This window comes from Tupaia chinensis, unplaced genomic scaffold (genome assembly GCF_000334495.1).
Source record: "Tupaia chinensis unplaced genomic scaffold, TupChi_1.0 Scaffold000139_1, whole genome shotgun sequence".
Lineage (NCBI taxonomy): Eukaryota > Metazoa > Chordata > Mammalia > Scandentia > Tupaiidae > Tupaia > Tupaia belangeri.
The window spans coordinates 4973473-4994685 of record NW_006159609.1 but is presented as its reverse complement, the minus strand read 5'-3'; the positions used below and the strand labels follow the sequence as shown (position 1 = coordinate 4994685).

The window sequence follows — 21213 nt, the reverse complement described above, 5'->3', positions numbered from 1 at the left end:
CAGAATAAGAGCAATTAAAAATAGAGTGTTTTCTATCATTTGGAAAATAAAACCAAAAAAGGGAAACAAAACTAAGTTGCCTTTAAAATTACAACAACCCACTTCCCTCAAGACCCCCCCCCAAAAAAAAACCCCAACAAGTAAGCCAATTTGTCACATTAGTGAAGATATAAGGGACTACTAATATTGTCTCTAGTGGTTCAAAAAAACTTTCATATATGTATATATATTTAAAAAGGTAATGCCTAAAAATCAGCAGTGGCATTTGCCATTTGTAAGCACTTGGGACCAAGAGCTGCTGACATGTTGCCAGGTACTATGAAACAGGGCGTTGGCTGCATGAAGCTGCTAATGTCACTTACATCAGAGGTTCCAGAGACTTGGGCTTAATGAAGATGGCGATGGGATAGAGCTGGGCAACTTGCAACCGCTTGATAGCATTTCCCGATACGTCAAGTATACAATGTTTGCCCTGGTAGAAAGACAAGGGTGGAGTTAATGCAGGAAGAATGGCCATAAGCCAAGCAAAAGAAAACGATGTATGTGTACTTTTAAGGAAGGTGTGGGATGCTAGATTTCCAAAGTCTGAAAAAAGATTACGCAAAGAGTAAATCACTGAATGCTTGCAATAATGAATCCTTATTAGGTCCTAATGAAATGCCTGCACCTGGGCTTTTACATGTATTTTCTCAGTTGACTTTATTTTCTTAAATAATACCTGTTCTGCACAAATGTTACGTGATCATATGATATGTGACCGAGCCCATTCTCACAAAGCACATAAATCACCTTGAAGACAACTGTCAAGACATGCCCAATTTTATGAGATAGATATTATCGACTGAATTTCACAGGTGAAAAGATTAAAGCTTAAAAATTTTATTTTGCCCAAAACCACAGTGGGAGGAGAACCCAAACCTAGGTCTTGAACACTGACAGAATTGTTTGTCAGAATAAATAGACACTTCATTGTCTCATTGTGCCCAATGTTAAACTTGAAAGAAGTCATGTGAATTTAGAACAGTTTCATAAACATTTGCTGAGTAATTATCTGAATCTTGCTCTCAATGTACTTAGTTTCATGGAGGACAGACATTGAATGATTTAACTTAAATATTATATGGTTAAATGCGGAGAGTGGTTTCACAAATTATACAAATTTCTTTGTTTACTAATAAATAAAAACCCTATAACATTATAGCACACCTCATTTAACTTGGCTTCCCCTGCAATGAGTGCTCAGAGCAAGGAGCTGCTTTATAAAGCATTTCTGGAAAAGTAGGTACATTTGCAACATCATATTCTGCCTCCTGGAGAGAAATGGCCTCATTACCCAGAGGCTAGAAGAACTTTTCATAAGATGAGGAAAAAAACCCAAAAAACCCCAACATTTTATGTAGATAGGAGTAGTCCTGTATCAGTAATAAAGAATAAAAACATCTATACTACCTACTTGAAAATGACCACGAAAATGATTAGAGTCCAGTGACTATTTGAATTCTTAACATGAGAAATAAACTAAGATGGTTTAAGCCTTTACACTTATGCAATAAATTCCAAGTTGGTTGTGAAATACAGCAGCTATGTAAAATGTATAAATGCTGCTTAATTATACACTGGCTAAAACACTTGAAGTTAACAAAGGGTATTATCTACATGTAAGGTAGGAAAATAGATGATGCTTCTTAGTATAGTCTCAGATGTTAAAATTTCTTACTTAATTTTGTATCAGTATATCAAAAGAAGAGAAAATGTTACGTCAAACAAATTGGTCCAGCAAATATTTTCTTCTATAAAATTGCTCTTCTGTGTTCACAGAGATAGGATCTCTCTATGGACAGATCTTAAAGCCATACCGAAGTATCTTCTCAATTTATCTTCTTTTTAACATTCCCCCCCCCATTTCTAAAATTATGATTAGGGAGAGATTTGTGGAATCTAAACCCCCTTTTAGTCAGAACCTCTGTCTGCAGTAGGCTGGACAACAGCCCTCCTCTTTCTCTTTACCTTGAAGATGTCAAATTTTTAGAGAGCTATAAAAGGAAACTTAACAAAATTATTGAGGATTCCTATCTAGGCAACTAAGAGCAACAAAACTTTCAAACTGAAAGTTTGTTTTCAAACAAACTTTCAGTATTGTTTACTGTGGGCTTCGTGAGTCAAGGACAAAATGAATCCCCATAAACTTCAAAGGTAAATTGCCTTTAGGATTATTGACTTCCCTCTCAACACTCTACAAGTCATTCAGAATACTTTATTGAGATTAGAACAAAGATTAATGACATTGCTCTAAGGTGATTCTCTGCTTGGATATCTTAAAAGGAATATTTAATCAAAATTTACAATTGCAATCAGCGAAGAATGATGACCATTAAAAAAAAGAAGAAATGCAATTTGTCATTTAGAAATCTTCTTTGGGGGAGGTGGAAGACCAGTGAACATACCCTTTCTGCTACAAATCTCACAGATTGCACACTGGTTCCATATAAATTGTCATTGTACTGGCCGGCTTCTATAAACTTGTGCTCTTGGATATCTTTTTCCATTTGTTCTCTGGAAATGACAAAGTGATAATCTCTGCCATCCACTTCATAGTCACGCTTTGGCCTCGTGGTATCTTTATAAAAGAAGAAATAGTAAAATTGAGGTGTATTGATAGACTCATACAGACTCATGCATTGATAGACTTTACACCTGTTTGTTCCAGCACTTAACAAAGATATGTGGAAATATGTAAGCTAAAGACCACGACACAGTGAGAGGTACTGTTCTTGCCCTGCCACCGTAAAGAAGTACAAAACTGGATAAAATATACAGACAACTGTTTTCAGGCATTAAACGATAGGCGGTGCAAGACTATAATCTTGGAAGAAGAGAAACACATGAGGGGAACTCTGTGTTCACCCTGCCTTGGTCGCTGCCTAGAGGTCATTTCAATGGAGGGTCTAGTGCTAGGAGACATCAGAGTTTAGCTATAACTGGACATTTGGTTGAGTCCCTAAAAAGGCCACAATTTAGATTACTCTAGACTCACCTTTATGAGGTCTAAAGCCAAGTCATAAGTGGAACAAGCTGATCCTTCAGTAAATTATTGCCTGCCACAACAAAACCTTAATGATCTATAAAAGAAGATACCAAATCCAGACTCTTAACAAGTTAGCATTATGGGGCCAGCAGGTGGTGTAGTTGTTACAGTGCTGGTCTCCCACATGGCTGATTCCAGTTCAAGTCCCAGACACGGCAGCTTGAAAGTCAGAGTGGGTGCGTGTGTGTGCGTACCAAATCCCAGGAGGAAAATGGAGGCAAAGGGAGGAGAAGGGATTGCAATATGGCCATCCTCCAGGAGGGTGATTTCTTACTTTCCCCCTCACTGTCTCACTGTTTCTGTCTGGTGATTGTATGTTACCTATGGCAAAAACCTTAAAGAAAAAAATTAACATTACAATGTCTGGCACACAGTAAAATTATGAGACAAGCAAAGAAGCAGGAAAATGTGTCACATAACTAGGAGAAAACAATGGACAAACAGTTATAAATATATTCAGGGGTTTAAAAATATATATAAAATGAATTGAGATGTCAGCAACTTTTACCATTCTACCTCACTTCTTTTGTCAAGAGGAAAACAATCGGGCGGCACATGACATGGTGGTTGAGGTGCTGGACTCCTACATGGCTGACCATGGTTTAAGTCTTGGACCTGGTGGCTTGCTTTCTCACTTTCCTCTCTATCTTTCTCTGGCCAAATAAAAAAATAATGATAATGAATAAAATTAAATCTTAAAAAAAAACAATCTAGAAATAGGAAAAAAAAAAAGCTAAAATATTTCCTTTCTTCAACTAAGTTATTCTGTTTCTAGAAATCTTTAGGAAAGTTTTTTAGAAAGATTTTTGCTATAGGGCACATGCACTTGCCAGAGAGACAGAGACAGAGATAGAAAGTAAGAAATCACCCCTTGGGGGGATGGCTACATTGGAATCCCTTTTCCATTCTCCTCTTGGGATCTTGGGAAGACACGCACACACACTCTATGTGAGTTTTAAGCCACTGGATCTGGGACTTGAAGTGTGGTTGACTACATGGCAGTCCAGAGATGTAACCATTATACCATCTGCTGGTCCCTCTAGAAATCTATCTTTAAAAAGGTCAAAACTTCAAATACATTTAAAAAAAAGAATTATTTACTTAATTTTATTTATTTTATTTTAAAAAGATTGATGAGAGAGAGAGAGAGAGAGAGAGAGAGAGAGAGAGAGAGAAAGAGAGTAAATAAGCTGCCGGGTCCAGTACTCCAACTGTAGTCACTCATGTGGAAGTCTAACACCTTAGCCACCTGCCGGCCTCCTTTAAATACAATTTTATCCTTAAAAATATTCATTAGATTAACTGATAGTATTTATAACACATTAGTATAATTATATTTTAGTTATAATTTATATCTGAAATAATAGGGTAAAACCAAAATGTTCACAGATGAAGTATGCTCAATCACATGGGAAATGCATGTTGAGAAAAGAGTAAGATGGTTGCATTGCTCCACAGCTAAGCAGTGAGCATAGTAAGTCAGATCTCAAGTATCTGACCATGGTTCAAATCCCAGCTCTAGCAGCTTAAAATACATGGTGGGTTTGGGCCAACAGACGGCACAGTGGTTAAGGCACTGGATTTCCATATGGAGGCGTGGCTGATTATGGTTCAAGTCCTACATCTGGCGACTTGAAAATCACACTGGGCCTGTGTATGTGTACGCTCCAAATACCAGGAGAATGGAGAAGGGGTTGTTGCATGGCCATCCTGTCCGGGGGAGGTGATTTCTTATTTTCCCTCTTACTGTTTCTCTCTCTCTCTCCCTGGTGAGCACATGCACCCTGTGGTAAACACCTGAACAACAAAAACCATGCTGGATGTGTGTGTGTGCATGTATACCTAACATCCTGATGGGATGGAGAAATGAAGGAAAAAGGATTGTGGTGTGATCATGCCCTATCGGAGGAGGCTTTCTCTCACTCCATCTGGCAAGCAGATGTGTCCAATGACAGTTAAAAAAAATGTAATCACTAAATTATTTACAGTGATGTTATCTCTGTCCTTTTTATTTATTTAATGTTCTTTTTAGCATTTTCCAAATTTTATATAATAAGTATGTATTGGTTATCATAAAATAGTTCTATTAGTGAAAAAAAGGAAAGATTAGTGTGCAAGATGGAAGGGAAAGTGGAAATGATGCCTACAGACTTTTTAAAATTTTTAAATTTGCTATAAGGTGTATACCCTTACAAGAGAGAGAGAGGGGAAGGGAGGGAGAGAAGAGAGGAAAAGTGATAAAGCACCCCCAATGGGGGATGGCTGTGCCATAATTCCTCTTTTTCTATTCTCCTGGGAGTTTGGACATGTATGCACTCACACCCAGTATGTTTTTCAAGCCACCAGGTCCAGGATTAGAACCGTGCAGCCCTCCACGTGGGATCCATCCCTCATAACCTCCACACTGTGGACTGTCTCCAGGACTTTGTTTTCTTTCTTTCAAAAGTGGAAGATCAAACTGGAATCTGCTGCAACTGACCGAGGGTTTGATTGGCTCCTTCCCATCAGACTTTCTCAGGCTGTGTTCTACAGCAGGATCTTTGCTGAGCTTTCATCAGCAACCATTTCATAAGATATAGTAATCATCCCTTTTCGTCTGTGTATCACGTACGTATGTAATTTCTTCTATTCTCAAGTGTTTCAGGTGACATTTACAGTACTGAAATGTGAGAGACACTTGAAAGCTTAAAAAAATGTAGAAGGATCAGTAGAATGATGTTGGGATTAGCTTTAAGAGCTCAATTATCCAATAAATAAAAATTAAATGAAAATTTCTTAGTGGGTTTGTCTATATTCATAGGTCTCCATGCATATTTATGTGACAGGGGTAGAGATGTGAGATAGTGGAGAAAGTGGAGAAAGCATGGAGGGTGACGGGGTGGGGGGGAGGAGGAGAGGTAGAGCAGACAGAATCTTAAAGGACTACCCTTGGAGGAACCAGGAGGCTTGCTGATTATCTCTTATGATAAAGAAAGCAGATTAAAATCTTACATACTGTGGACCAGGAGCTGGCATAATGGTTACGTTGCTGGACTCCCACATGACCAACTGCGGTTTGAGTCCTGGACTTGGTGGCTACAAACTCACATGGGGTGAATGTGCATGCATGCCCAAGATCCCAGGAGGAGAATGGAGAAGAGACTGCAGTGTGGCCATCCTCCCTTGGGGGTGATTTCTCGCTTTCTGTCTCTGTTTCTCTGGCAAGTGCATGTGCCCTATAGCAGAAATCTTTATCTCAAAACAAAAAACAAAAAAAACAACACCCCCCCCAACAAGTGTGTGTGTGTGACACACACACACACACACACACACACTGGGGCCAGAAGGTGGCATGGTGGTTAATGTGCTAGACTCCCACATGGCTGTGATTTGAGTCCTAGACCTGGAAGCTTGCTTTTTCACTTTCCTTCTCTCTCTTTCTCATCTTTCTCTGGTAAGTGTATATGCCCTATAGCACATAAAAATAATAATAAATAAAATTAATTCTTAAAAAAAACTTATATATCCCTCTTGTCTTCATCCTTCCAAGGCCTAAAAGTATCAAAACATGAGAGAAAGCTGTTTGGTTTGGGAATTGACATAGCCTTAAGTGAGATTATTTTAACATACAACTTTATTTCTGATTTCTCTCATCCTACAGAAAAAGATGCTTCCATGGCATTTGAATCTAGTGTCTGCCTTAAATCCTATGTTGTTTTAAATACTAGGTGGGTTAAAAGGTGCATCTTGCCTTCTAGGGCACCACAGTAAGTTTGGAGAGGCCAATATTACACTTACTAAACAGAGAGCAATACATCAATGATAAATTAGGCATAAAATTAGGCACTCAGAGAATAGGAAACTGATAGCATTTGAGTCGCGGGAGAGACCACTGGAAGAATAGAAATTTGTTTTATTGTCTCATAAGGGATCTAGGCTTTTTTTCTTCTCTCTCTCTGTCTTTCTAGAGAAAAGAAAATTGACACTTACGAGGTACGCAGGAGCCAAACTTATCAGGGAATTCGGATATCAAGTCGTCATTGATCCGATCCTTCATGGGACCCAGGATGATCACTGGCCGGGTATAGTTTACTACAGAGAGGAGAAGGAGGATACAGGTGGGAAAAAGACTCAGGAATGACTGCAACATTGTTCTGATGACTTCAGGTGAAATTGGCAAGCATTAGGAACTACTATTGGCATTACTTCATTGGGTGAATTACCTAGACAGCTTTGCACAGGGAAATGGACATTTAACACACAAGATGCTGGTGGTGCCTACTGTCTGGAATACACTAACAAGGAAATGCAACTGTGATGCCTGTGAACGAAAAGAGCCATTTGGAGTTCTGCTTACGCCCAGGGTGTGCCTACCTAATATCTAAACAATTGAATTTAGTCAAATGAGTGGAGTTTAAGCCAGGTATTTGACCATTTTTTAGAAAATGACTTTTAAAATTATTAGTAGTTAATAACACCTTATGCTTTTATAATTTATATTCCTCAGATCTAAATATGCTGTATATTCTGCTAGGGTTTTCCTGATTCCTTTTTTATCTGGGACCACAAGGAACCCCAATGTCCATTTGTTACAATTCCCATCTGATGCTTGGGTTTGGCCTGCAGTATCCTTGTCAATAGCCATGACCCTCCGTATAAATGCCTGCAGCAAAAGGGAAGTCAGGTCCTTGAAGCAGCCCACAGGTGGCCTATGTGTGAGGTCTGCTAGAAAGTCCTTCCCAACACTGAGCCGACATAAGTCTCCCAGGAGATCTTATCCATCTGTCCCGTAGAGAGGGCTCTTTTGGTGATTTGGATGTGCCGAGACTGAGGACCACTCATCTGGAAGACTGTTCCATCCCCTGGGAGCTTTTACTGAAAGCCTGAAAGCTGTTTGGTAATAGGCCAAAGACAGAGGAGAGTAGGTCTGGAGGCAGTCTTCTATTTTCCTCATTCCATGGTGTCACCTGTTATGGCCTAGAAATCTGGAACCAGAGCATGCTGGGAAACTTACTTTCCTGCCTTGTGACAGGTTCATAGGAAAGAATGAGGTCTTCTTGCCCTCCTAAGAAGAGAAGAAAGGAAAATTACAGTGGACTAACATTCAGGCATACATGACAGCTACAGGCTCTATTCTGAAACATAGGAAACAGACATAGTTCAGGGTTAATCCTATCTTTCTTCCTGTATCACTCAAATCCCTTCATTCTCATAAGTGCTTTAGCAGTATTGTACCGTCAAGATACCAGACATTCATAACTTTGAAAACTGGCTACCTCTCTGCAGCGAGGCATTGACCTATAAGACTGCTTTCTGCCTGGCATTGAGAAGTGGAGCACTAGGGCCTCAAAGGACGCATGTAGTATTCCCGTCACTATCGACCTGCATAATGTCATCGACATGTGATCCACATGTATGTAGTCTTCATGTAATTTTATTGACATATATGTAGTCTTCATGTAGTTTTTGACATGGGGGTCATCTTCTCATTTCTGACATGTGATCAAAGTGCATGTACTCTTCATGTTTTTGATGTGTGATCGACATGCAAGTGACGTGTGTAATCTTCATACCGTTTGACACACAATGAACTTGCATGTAGTCTTCATACCATTCTGACATGCAGTCAACATACATGTAGTCTTCATGTAGTTATTCACGTAGTCGACATGCATGTCACTGGTATGCAGTCTGTCACTTGACACATGATAGCCATGTACGTGGTCTTCATGTTGTTTCTGACATGCAGTTGACATGTGATGACTTTTCTGACATGCGTTAGACATGCATGTCACTGGCCTGTAGTCTGTCATTTCTGACATGTGATTGCCATGCATGTGGTCTTCATGTCATTTCTGACATGTGGTCGACATGTGATTGACATGCATGTTGCCTTCATGTAATTTCTGACATGTGCTCGACATGCATGGCACTGACATGTAGTCTTAATGTCATTCCTGACATGCGTTTGACATATGATTGACATGCATGTGGTCTTCATGTCACTTCTGACATGCGTATGACATGCATACCACTGGCATGTAGTTTTCATGTCATTTCTGACATGTGTCCGACACATGATTGACATGTATGCTGACTTCATGTAATTTCTGACATGTGTTTGACATGCGATTGACATGTGTGTGGTCTTCATGTCATTTCCGACATGTGTTGGACATGCATGTCACTGGCACATCGTCTTCATGTCATTTCTGACATGCGCTTGACATATGATTGGCATGTATGTTGGCTTCATGTCATTTATGACATGCGATTGCCATGTGATTGTCATGCACGTGGTCTTCATGTCATTTCTGACATGCATCCGACATATGATTGACATGTATGTTGCCTTCATGTCATTTCTGACATGCTTTTGACACGTCACTGGCCTGTAGTTTTCATGTCATTTCTGGCATGCATTCCACATATGATTGACATGTATGTTGGCTTCACGTTATTTTTGACATGCGTTTGACGTGCGGTTGTCAAGCATGTTGTCTTCATGTCATTTCGGACATGCATTTGACACGCATGCCACTGGCACGTAGTTTTCATGTCATTTCTGACATGCGTTTGACATGTTGGCTTCATGTCATTTCTGACATGTGACTGCCATGCATGTGGTCTTCATGTCATTTCCGACATGCATTTGACATGTATGTTGTCTTCATGTAATTTGACATGTTTTTGACATGCAATTGGCATGTATGTTGGCCTCCTGTCAATTTTGACATTTGTTCGACAAGTGATTGACATACATGTGGTCTTCATGTCATTTCTGACATGCGTTTGACATGTGATTGCCATGTGTGTTGTCTTCACATCATTTCTGACATGCGTTTGACACACATGCCACTGCCATGTAGTTTTCATGTCATTTCTGACATGTGTTTGACATTGACATGCATGTTGGCTTCATGTCATTTCTGACATGTGATTGCTATGCATGTGGTCTTCATGCCATTTCTGACATGCGTTTGACATGTGTTTGACATGTATGTTGTCTTCATGTCATTTCTGGCATGCGTCTGACACACACGCCACTGGCATGTAGTTTTCATGTCATTTGTGACATGCGTTTGACATATGATTAACATATATGTTGTCATAATGCCATTTTGGACATTCATTTGACATGTGATTATCATGTATGTTGTCTGCATGTAATTTCTGACATGTGTTCAACATACATTACTTATGCAGTCTGTTTTTGATATGCAATCGACATGTATGTAGTGAGAATGATCTGCTACATAATCCACTTCTATACTTTTTATTTCATCTTTCATTTCATGTCCACATTGCTCAAAAAGCAAGCATCTGCTTATTTTACTGGGTTGTTGGGAAAGTTATGACACATTTTTGGTTAAAAACAAAAATGACTTTCCTAACAACCTATATTTACAATATCAAAACTTCAGTATCTGTTATGGGACACTACCAGTTTTACATTAATACTAATTCACCAGGAAACTGCTGTGGGTCACACAGATGAGATTTAGACATAAGCAATGCCCGCCATCATTGGTTACAGTTGCTGCTCAACTGTGCCTGAGGAACAAAGGAAGAGTTCATCTGCTACAAATAGCCTTTTGATTCAGGGTGGGGCTCAAGTCAACAAATAGCCATGCAATGTACATCATTCTGGGGGCACTTATCTTTTCAACCCTCTATTTTATCCAGTTGATGAACAAATTTGTCATGGGATTAGCCCAGTTCAGTTGCAAACTCAGAGGAGTCTGCTCTCATATTTGCAGCAGGCCTATTGCTAACCAACCTTTAGTGATGAAATAATGTTGGAAAGGATTTCCTGTCTGCTGGAGGAGTTGGTGGAGGAGATGAACAGTTTTTCCTGAAAGCAAAGGGCAGCTAACCTCATTGCCTATGTCCTCAACACTCCTGCAATGCATGCAAAGTCTGTCAGCACCAGGTTCTCCTCCTCCAATAGCACCAGCAGCAAAAGGTGAATTAATTTCTTAAAAGAAATTAAGCTCATAGACAGTTTCAATAATAATGATTGACTTGGGGAAGTTAAGCGATATGTGTTAAAAGTGTAAAGTACAGATGTGTCACTGGATGTTGGGTAGTCTAGCTGAGATGGGGGTGAGAGTATCTTTCTTGCTTTTTCAGGTGTGAAAAATGGCCCCAGGCTTAAGTCATATGAAGGGGGACTTCAAAAGTTCATGGAAGATAGATTTAAAGTATGAGTTTATTTTGGTGCAGAAAAGACAAATGGAAATCCATGCATAGTTTTTCCACAATACACATTTTCCATGAACATTGAACACCCTCCTGCCCCCAATATCTCACACTCAAGGACAGCTCACTCTCAGAATGCTCTGCTATTCTAAACTGTTGCCTAGAGGCCCTAGTGGGTTTTGATGCTTCTCCAAAGTGAGAGCTACCTAGGGCCAGCCCTGAAATACTCTGGAAACTCGCCCTCATCCAGGCAGGAGTTTGGTAGTGTGTGGAGTCAACTTCAAAATTTTTTTGTACTCAGGAAAAGAACCATTTCTTTTGGATAAACTAAACTACTGAAACTGTTGAGTATAAGCCCACGAAATTGAAGGTGATGAGTCAGTCACCTGATTAATCATATTATAAACATGATAGACTAACATTGCAATGCTAGACTCTAACTTTACAGGGAAATCTTCATGAGAAGATTAATTAAGGTTAATACGTGGGAGGGCAATCCCAACCATGGAATAACAGAAGTTTCCAATGTCAGGTGATCCTTGTGCCCACCCATTAGGTTGGGAGTGCCACAGAGGCAAGGGTCAAGTCTCATTCATACTGTGTCCCTCAGTGCCCAGTCAAGCACTTGACAGAAAGAAAGATGTCAGTGAATTCATGTTCTGACTTTAGTTAAGGAGCACTGGGTGAGCAATAAGGCTAAAGCCAGATTCTACTTTGTATTTCTGTCCATATGATCATTTCACATTGAGAAGTGTAGTTTTCTCTAAATATAACACAACGTGCTGCCATTAGATTCTTTTCAGCTGCCTTGGAAATCATTCTGAAGGCAACCCTTAAATAAGCTATTTGATGTCAGTATGTATAACTAGTGACTCAGAAAACGAGGGCAAAGCATAGGTTTGATTAATTTTGTTAGAGAGTTCTATAGTTCTTTTTTTATCCACCACTTTTTGCCTTACTTATCTAAATGGAAAAAGCATTGGTTCTCGTTCAGAGCAGTAGTGCTGGCAGACAGCACTAGCAGCATCCCTAATGTCAAGGCCCACCCCAGTTCTCAAGATCCTGTGATGGTCAGGTCCTGTGTAATACCCAGGAAGCCTGGAGGGAAGCTGTGAATGTTGGCCTTACATATTTGTTGGGAATTCAGTGCCTTAAACCAATTTTAATTTTCATGTTCAAAGGAAAAGCTGTGCATTTGTGAGAAGGAGACAAAGGGGAGAGAAAAAAATGTCAACCATGAAGAAAATTAATGCCTATATTGTACTTTGCAGGTCTTGAGGGGTTTTCTCATCATTGACCTCTATACCTTGCAGCCATTCTTGAGTTAGGCACTCTGATGATCCATCTGCATTTTACAGATAAAGCAGCTGAGGCTAGAGATCTTAATAAATCATCTGCTTCCTTAATATATAAGGAATGGAGTCCAGTTGTAAAGCCACATCTTTTTTTTTTTTTTTTTGACATATCTTTTGCTGAGTATACCACACTGCCTCAAAAAGGTAAGAGAAGTAGAATTTTCTATGGGAGGTCAAGGTAGAGCTTTCAAAGGAGCCAAGGATGGGGGTAGAGATAGGAGCTATAATAAAACCATGTCAGAGTCACTGAGAAGCCGTAGGTTTGCTGCCTTTAAACTTCAGTCTTTTTTTTTTTCTCCCCCCTAATGCTGCTGTGTCATCTCCACAAAATAGTCATCATTAGTAGTTTTTCTATTTTTTGCTTGGGAGAGGTTGGCACTTAGAAATAACAGCTGACAAACAGGTACAAACTATTTCTTGGTCTTGTTTTGACAACTGCATGGCTGAAAGTGGGAGGGGAGTGCAGAGCCACGTGTGGACATCTGCAGCTGTCAGAGACTTGGCGGAGAACTTCTCAAGTCTTCATCAAGCACTTTGTGTTTAAACTGGAAGCAAGTGACAGTGAGAGACCCTCATTTGCCTTCATGATAGAGAAAAGCAAGTTACCACTCTTTAGGAATTCTTGGAAACTGGAAAAAGAGAGATGGGGAAGCTGAGACCAGTGACCATACGTTTAATGTTCCTAATTTAGTTTTTGGTGCTTGCCTATGATGACTGTAGTGAAAAAAGTATGTTCTTAGAGCTGGAGAACATTGGTGCTGAGAAGGGATTGGAGTTCATGTGCTCCGTAGATGGCAAGTTTATAGCACACGCTATTATTCTCCCATTAGGTGCCCTTAACAGGCATGACAAATTGATCATTGCCCACATTAATGATAAGCCACAGTGTGACCTTAGAATAGTTTTCAGTACTACTCTTCAGTACAGCTACCCATTGGTCAGAGCTTTGATGAAAACCTGTTTGCCTTCTCTGTTCTCATCCAAGCTACTCATTTTACATAGGAAAGAACTGAGATTCAAAGACTTAAATATCTACCAGGTGATATAGTGAATTAGTGATTCAGTGTCTCTGTAGGATGGTCAGAAGATGGAGTTAATACACGCAAAGCCTTTACCCTCAGGTTTAGTACACAGTTAATGCTCTATCAATGTTGTCTTTATTAATTTGATGGGTATATGAAGTGGTTCAAACTGACTAGACAAAACCCCAAGAAGCTTGGGTTACAAACTGTAGGGAAGACTGACAAATCACTGTGGGATTTGGAATAGAAAGGTCTTGGTTGAACATAGCGCCACCATTTGTTGGTGAGGCATATAGTATTTCTGTGCTTCAGCTTCCTCATATGTAAGAGGCCTGTTATTGGAAGTTATATCTGACAGTAGGTTGTGTTGCATGAATCAAATGAGATAATAGAGTAATGAAAAACTGCTTTATAAAACTAGAACACAAAATATCTAAGGGCAATAAATAAGAATGGGGTAAAGGGAAGAATGAGCACCATTGTGACTGACCCCAGGAGGGAAATTTGGGTTTCCTCATCTCAACATCTCAATTTCACTCAGAACATTTTTCAAGATTCCTGTTTTGAAAATCCTACATAACCAATGAACATTAATGGGTTAGAAAGATAATCACTAGCACCCACACATCCACGATAATGTGAAAGCTTTACTGAGCTTTGAGAAAGGTGTCTTCAGCTTCAGAGATTTGCAGGGTCCTCATTATACCTGCTTGGTATTTACTGCCTCCCGATACAAGGGCAGTTCAAAGGTATGATACAAGCCTGTACTTTACTACTTTATTGACAGAAATCTGCTATTAGCCCATAATTAAGAAGATTTTAAGGTGGCATTTTGCATAATTAGCCAATGTGCACTTTAACTGCATTTTAGCTGGTGCTAAATATAGTTTCATTTGGAAAAATAATTACTCTATAATGCTTGAGACAGTGCAGCAGAGGTCTGAGCTATTTGTTAGAGATTGAGGTTTGTATGCACATATGTGTGTGCGGGGGTAGTCCAGGGTGCAGTGTGAGTGGTGTCCTTTGCATTGGTTGGGGGTTATTTCTAATCCTTGACATTTTTTTCACAGCCATTTTGTCCCTTGAGTAGACATGGAATGGTCCTAAGAGTTAAATCTAATACCAGGACGTCAGTGAAAGAGGGGTCTTTTTTGTATTTGTTCATATACTGTTGTTTACCAGACACAAAGTTACTCATACAGCAAAAGCCAGGAATTCACTAGAAAAATGCAGTCTATTTTGATTTTAAAGTTGGCACCTTCTAGAAACCATGTCTGTTCAAATCTGCTAAGCTTTAAGCTGTGCCATGGCCCTTTCTGGGAAGTTCCTTTCCAGTCTTGTGTAGCTGGCAGGTGCTTCATCTTTCCAAAGCTCAACTCAAAGGCCTCTTCCTAGCTGAAACCACCTCTGGCACTCCTGCTGCTCTTGAACTAGACTTCCATCTCAGTCCCTGCCACATTTGCATTTTTAATTTACTGATCTCTCCCTCCCACAGTAGGTGTGCTGAGATTCAGTTTGCTGATATTTACATTGGGTCTTCTGATACCTACATAGAGTAGATGCCAAAAGAATGAGTGAATATTCTTATGAAGTTCCTTCTATTTCCATTCTCAACAAAGAAATGTCATTTTTTTTTTCTTCTGAGTCATGACAAAGGCTTTTCTTACTTTTGTTCATTTGTAAAGAAATGCTCATTTTGTTCATTTGACTGGCTGACATTTTGAAACCTCGGAGGAGACCTAAACACCAATATAGACTGATAAACTCCACATTTGTCCTACTAATGTCATAGAATCCAGCTCCTACTTTTTTCTCTTATCCTAGGTAATTCAGGAAGCTCACAAGTGTTACCTGTATGCACTCAATCCACATTCATGTGCACCTACTGTTTGAGAGTGAAAAAACGTGATTACTGTCACCTGGGAGCATCCCTTTAAAACCTGCCAAGCAGTTGAAAGTCTTGGCCCAATTTTTAATACTTATTGATTCTGGGGAAAATATTTCCACCTCTGAAATAGCAAAGAGGAGCTGCTAAAATACTTTGAAAAAGTGTGATTTTTCAGAGAAAAGGTAGTCTTGTATATATTTTCCATAAAAAGAAAGAACAAGGTATGATGTTTTCCTTTTTTTATACCGGTGTCTGCTAGATAGAAGTGCAATACTTGAAAATTGAAAGCTGAGCATTGAAGAAGCTAGGGCCACTGGTCTTCATGAAACCCAACAAATAGGCTATATTTTCTCTAATAGTAAATTGAGAGGAGTTTTGTATCAAGAAGCCAAGCTTTAGTCACTTCTTGGTCTGGTTTCTTAGCTTCAAATCAAATTGGGGGGGGCATCATTTTTGTCCTTTGAAAGTAGGATAATCATAAAATTCTAAGAAAGAATGTAGCAGTGTTGAGGACCTTGTTGTCAACAAGAACCCTTAGAATTCTTCCATCATCACTAAGACTTGATGGAATACATTCTATCAATAGTATGTTCATTAATAAAAAAAATTAGGTGGTTCTATTATTTGCCTGATTAAAGGTAATTGGTACTTTTTTCATTTCATTCTTTGGTTTATATTATTTTCCTCTGCTGGCCTTGGCCTCCATCTGTCATCTTTCCTTTTTTTGTGTTTTTCTTCTTGTCACCCATCTGAGTCTCCAAAGCCTTTCTCAAAATTGGAATTACATTTGCCATATTCCAAGAAAGTTATTTGGTGCTCTATCTCTAAAAGGCATGGTTTTGTAAAGTTCCATGCTATAATGAGCGGGAGCCCCAAACAATTCTAGTTTTCAAACAATACAATATTCAAGCAAAAGGCGATACCAATTTCTGACTTGATAACTATGGGCTATATGAGTTGAGTCTGCAGTTTTCTATGTATCCTTGGCAATTGCTTTGTGGGCAATCAGTGTTACTCAGGAGTACAAATTAACATCATATAAATCCCAAGAATCTCAGTGATAATAAGTACTTATGTTAGTCACCAAAAACCAGTCAGAAGGTGGTAAGAAACCACAAGAACTGATCCATAGGATGTGCTTGGTGTTTGGTGAATATTTTCATACACTAAGCAAATGGCTTGAGGTGATCAAAGACCAGAAGTAACTTCTAGTTACCTACCTTTTCAGTTAAGATTTCTTATCCAAGATTTGTTCACTTAAAAAAGAAAGTGAGTTTCTTTCAAGATTAGAGGATGAAACTTTTTCATCACTTCCCCAACCATCAAAACAATAAAGTTAAATATACTATAGTATCTCCCTTAAAATAGTATCAAAGAGAAAGTGATAGAAAAGATTCACTCCTGATTTAAAAAGAACACTATAATTTTAGAGATTTATCTTATAAAAGGGAGCCAAAGAATAGAAAGAAAAAGGCAAAATGAGATTGAAAAATCAAACCTTGATGACTTTTCAACCCTCCTGTAGGGAGTTTAAATTATTTTCAGGGGTAGAATGTCAAAGTCCACCACCTTGAACTTTTCCCGCATCATCTTTGTGAGACTCGAGTCATTGGGTTACGACCATGAGAGATTGGAATGGTTTATCAAGACTGATACTGCTCGCACAAATAGCATTAAGGGTCCACTCGTGGCCCTAGTGTCTTTTGTATCTTTCCACATCAAATGATGATTTCATGTCAAGCCATTTGCTTTGAATAAGAATGATAAAAGGCAGCAATTGAAAACAACAACAACAACAAAAAAACCCCTGAAATGACCATCACAGGCAATGGAGCAATTGCAAAGGAAAGAACCGCAAACCAAAGCAATAACTTACGGTAGCTACTTTCGCTATCGCTGGCATTAGAAGAAACATGTTCTGCAAGAACAGCACAGCAAATTAAAGAGATACCAAGCACTGGCGAGCAGCCAAAAACGGAAAGGAATACACTCATGCAAGGCACTAGAAATGTGAGCAAAAGGCAAGTAAAAGGCCGCAGAGGAGACTGCTTTAAGAAAACAGGTAAGTTAAAGAAGATGAAAACTTTATCTCCATTTCACAGAACCTGCTTGCTGCCTGACTACTGTTTCTCCTTATTAGCAGTGAAGAAGGTATCTTTATTATGAAAAATGCACAGTGTTAAGCTAAGCAGTTTTTTTTTTTTTTTTTTTGGTATGATACCATGACCCATTCATATTAGTTCTGCCTTTTCCAGAGTCTTGTTACAAATGCCCTATGTCTCCGCAGATTGGTTTCTTGGCAATAAATTCAGAGCTTCTGGTGTGTAGGCACTGCTTTCTTGCAGGCTTTTTTGTTTCTCTGTTTTAGCCCTTAAGTACTTTGCAGGAACACTCCATTTCAAATTGCCAATTGATCCTTGGAATCCCTTGAATTTTATTTCTACTTAAATACTTCGTCAACTAATTCTTGGAATGAAAAGGGATTCTTGAAGATCTTTCCTGTTTCAGTGACTGAGTAGAATACCTTGGAAGAAGCAATGAGTCACTGAAAAGTGTCTTATGAATCAATTTTGTTTTGATTTTAATACCCTTGCTTCGATAGCTAGTGGATTCTGTAGGAATGGAACAGGCTGGAGATAAATGGCCTGATACACAGTATAGGTCAAAGTCTGTATGGAAATAACACAAATTGTTCTTTCATAAAATTTTTTTTTTTCGGTTAACAGGAAAAGGATGTATATGTTATATGACTGAATCAGAGCTTTTATCTACATGATCATTTTCTCTCATCTGTACAATTTGTTACATTATAGAAAAATTCTTCAGCTTATTAATTACTTTGTATATCACTTAAATGAAATATACGTGGCAATTTGATTTTTTTTAAAGAATGATTTTAACTTTATTTATTTTACTTATTTTAATGTGACCAGAGAGAAAGTGATAAAGCAAGCCACCAGGTCTGGGACTCAAAGTGTGGTTGGCCATGTGGGAGTCCAGTGCCCTTAATCACCATGCCACCTGATTTGCTTTCTGAAGCTATCAATAATAACTTTTTTTTTTTTTAAGTGCCAACTGTTGGGGCCAGCAGGTGGCATGGTGGTGAAAGCGCTGGACTCCCACATGGCCAACTGCAGTTTAAATCCTAGACTGGATAGCTTGAAAAATTGTGCTAGGCACATGTGTGTATACCCAAAATCCCAAGGGGAGAATGGAGAAGGGACTGTGGTGTGACCATCACCCTTGGGGGTGGTTTCTCTCTTTCCTGCTCACTGTCTTTTTCTAGAAACCACAGGTGGTCTGTGGCCAAAACAAAAACAACTGTTGTATATTTTCAGAGAGAGGAAAAGATTATTTAACATTGTTCTTTAATACTAAAAAGTGTCTAAAATGCATTTGATATAATATAGTCCTGCCAAGCAGATGGACTACTTTTAGTGCATGAAACTAGTAACCAAAGTATGAATTAAATTCACATGAATTACTTCTCTCATGTTGTTCTGTGACCAGAACTGTGTTGTTTATTTAGACACATATTTCACAAGAGCAAAGAGACATTAGGAAAAAGGCAGCATGAATTAATCTGTGCAAATTTGTTTTCTTTTAAGCAAAGAAAGTTAAGGCACATCCATCGCAATACTGGTGGATCTTCATCGACATTATCATCTTAAGTACCTCAAATTGGGGATAACAAGTTTTTTTTTTCATTTTTTTCCTTTACATAATTTAGAATGATGCTACATTTTTGGAGAAATTTAGAAACATGCAGTGCTTTTTTTAGAATCAACTTATCCTTCTTTGCATCAAGATATTGTATAATAGAATCTCTCCACTTATAGATAAAGAGAAATTAAAAGTATGTTCTAGCTGAAGTCTACATTATAGTTAACAGTAGCATTAACTGGCAAATAACTTTACTAAACTCTGTTCTTTTATAAAGAGTAAACAAACATTTACACGATCTTGATTTAAAAGGGCATCATGCATATTTTTAACACTCCAATAGGAACTAGTTTTTGGTGTTCATTTATTAACATTAAAATACTTTTTCTAAATTGAAATTTTACAAATTCTGATGGTGCTTGATGCTATCCAGATAATGTTGAAGTCAATATTTGATCACAAATTCAAGAAAAAATTCATGTCCATGTCATATTCTATATAGAGACTCAAAGATAAAGTTTCCATCTTCAGGGAGATCAGTACTCTTGATCAGATTTTGTTAACTGTATATATGTATCTTAGAAAGAGTCCGGATTAACCATTTGAATTATGAAAGGTATCATTACACCTGTTTATATAACAACCCTTGAAAAAAAGTCCAACTCAATGCTATTTTGTTCTATACAAATGAAATGAGCAGGTTCTGAAAATACTGCCTATAGCTGTTAAAACAAAGTTGAACATGTGATACAGTTGCAAAAGACACAACATTCTGTTATTTCATTGGTGCCTACACACAAGGTTAGTATTTAAGAAAAGACACAGTATATTGGCTCACAGGATGATTATTTTTAATTGACTAAAGGCATGAATAGCTAGAAAATGTAAAGGCTTACTATATTTTTTACTCTACTATAAAATGAAGACCCAATTACATAATGTAGTCAATGAATCACTGATAGGAAGACATTAATAAATATCTAGAATTTTATCATACAAACGTTTCAAGCAGGACCACTGCAAGTCAGAAGAAAATCAGGTTAATAAAGAATTATTCATGGAAGATCAAATAGCTTTACTTTTTGAGAATGCATGTTCCTTTGTAGTACAAAATAGCTCCTTTACTAATAGCAAAGTACCACCCAATTATGGAACTTGGCAAGGTCATTAAATATTTCCATGTGAAAAGGCAGAAGGAAGCACATAAATTACACTTTTACTTTGCTGTTTAGAACATTGAGCTCACCCTTTCTTTCAACATGGTTTCTTGCTCTCTGGGAGGTATTAGGCAGCAGAGCAAGTGATGCAATGAGGGGCATCAGAACCAGGTTGATTAGATCACATGGTAAGAAAGGGAAGGTGTTAACTGCAACAGAAGTTAGAGTGCCTGACACACTTTGCTTTTAAATGCTGACATGCAGAACAAAACGATCAAAAATTACTTTGTAGGAGCATTCACAGCTAGGTAACAAATAAAACTCGTATCTTGTGCATGCTAGGAGTGAAAGGCCCTCAAGGAAAGGAACAAAAGCCAAACTCAAAAGGAAAAGAAAAGAAAAGTTATAGTGACCATTCCTGGAAACTTACTCAGAGTCTTTGTTCCATAACCGTCGTCACCTAATCCGGGGATGTCCTGCATGGAAGTCCCCAGAGAGAGCAATGAGAGAGGAAGAACAGCCACGGAAGAGGAAGGAAGAAGTCAGTGGAGTTGAAATGGATACTACCATGACAGACCGTGTTGCCCAAACAATCTGGATCCCACTCTCTGCTTTTGAAACAACTTTTACCTTCAAACTCCCTGGGCTGAGATTCCAATTTGGAAAGCAACTCAAAAAATTTAAGTAGAATATTGTTTAAAAAAAAAAAGAAAGATTCAGCAAATGCCATTTTTGCCTAGTGTCAAGATTGTCACAGAAATGACCCATTTATAGGATGACTTCTCCAACTTTAACAAAATCTTGGATTTTTAGTGCCTCCTATATAAGCTCACTGACCATCCTTTAGCATTGGTTGGGGGGA

General features: G+C 38.5%; 1 protein-coding gene and 1 long non-coding RNA gene across 17 annotated transcripts in view; one reads left to right on the top strand and one right to left on the bottom strand.

The window, feature by feature from the left end:
* The window catches only part of LOC102470091 (uncharacterized), a 131236-nt gene extending 125439 nt beyond the window's left edge, over positions 1-5797 (top strand). For both annotated transcript variants that reach the window (XR_001370119.2, XR_003548819.1), the window contains exon 4: positions 5425-5797. This is a non-coding gene — a long non-coding RNA (uncharacterized LOC102470091). The remainder of the gene's footprint in view (positions 1-5424) is intronic.
* DLG2 (discs large MAGUK scaffold protein 2) overlaps positions 1-21213 on the bottom strand; it is a 1612020-nt gene that overhangs the window by 11217 nt on the left and 1579590 nt on the right. For 10 of the 15 annotated variants that reach the window (XM_006144952.3, XM_006144956.1, XM_006144961.1 and 7 more), the window contains 4 exons: positions 8079-8129; positions 7055-7156; positions 2445-2617; positions 363-472 (listed from right to left, as the gene is read on the bottom strand). In XM_006144952.3, the coding sequence (XP_006145014.1) occupies positions 363-472; positions 2445-2617; positions 7055-7156; positions 8079-8129 (436 nt within the window). Of the gene's footprint in view, positions 1-362; positions 473-2444; positions 2618-7054; positions 7157-8078; positions 8130-20781; positions 20828-21213 lie in introns of all 15 variants that reach the window. The other 5 variants (XM_006144955.3, XM_027770463.1, XM_006144954.1 and 2 more) reach the window with 1 other exon arrangement.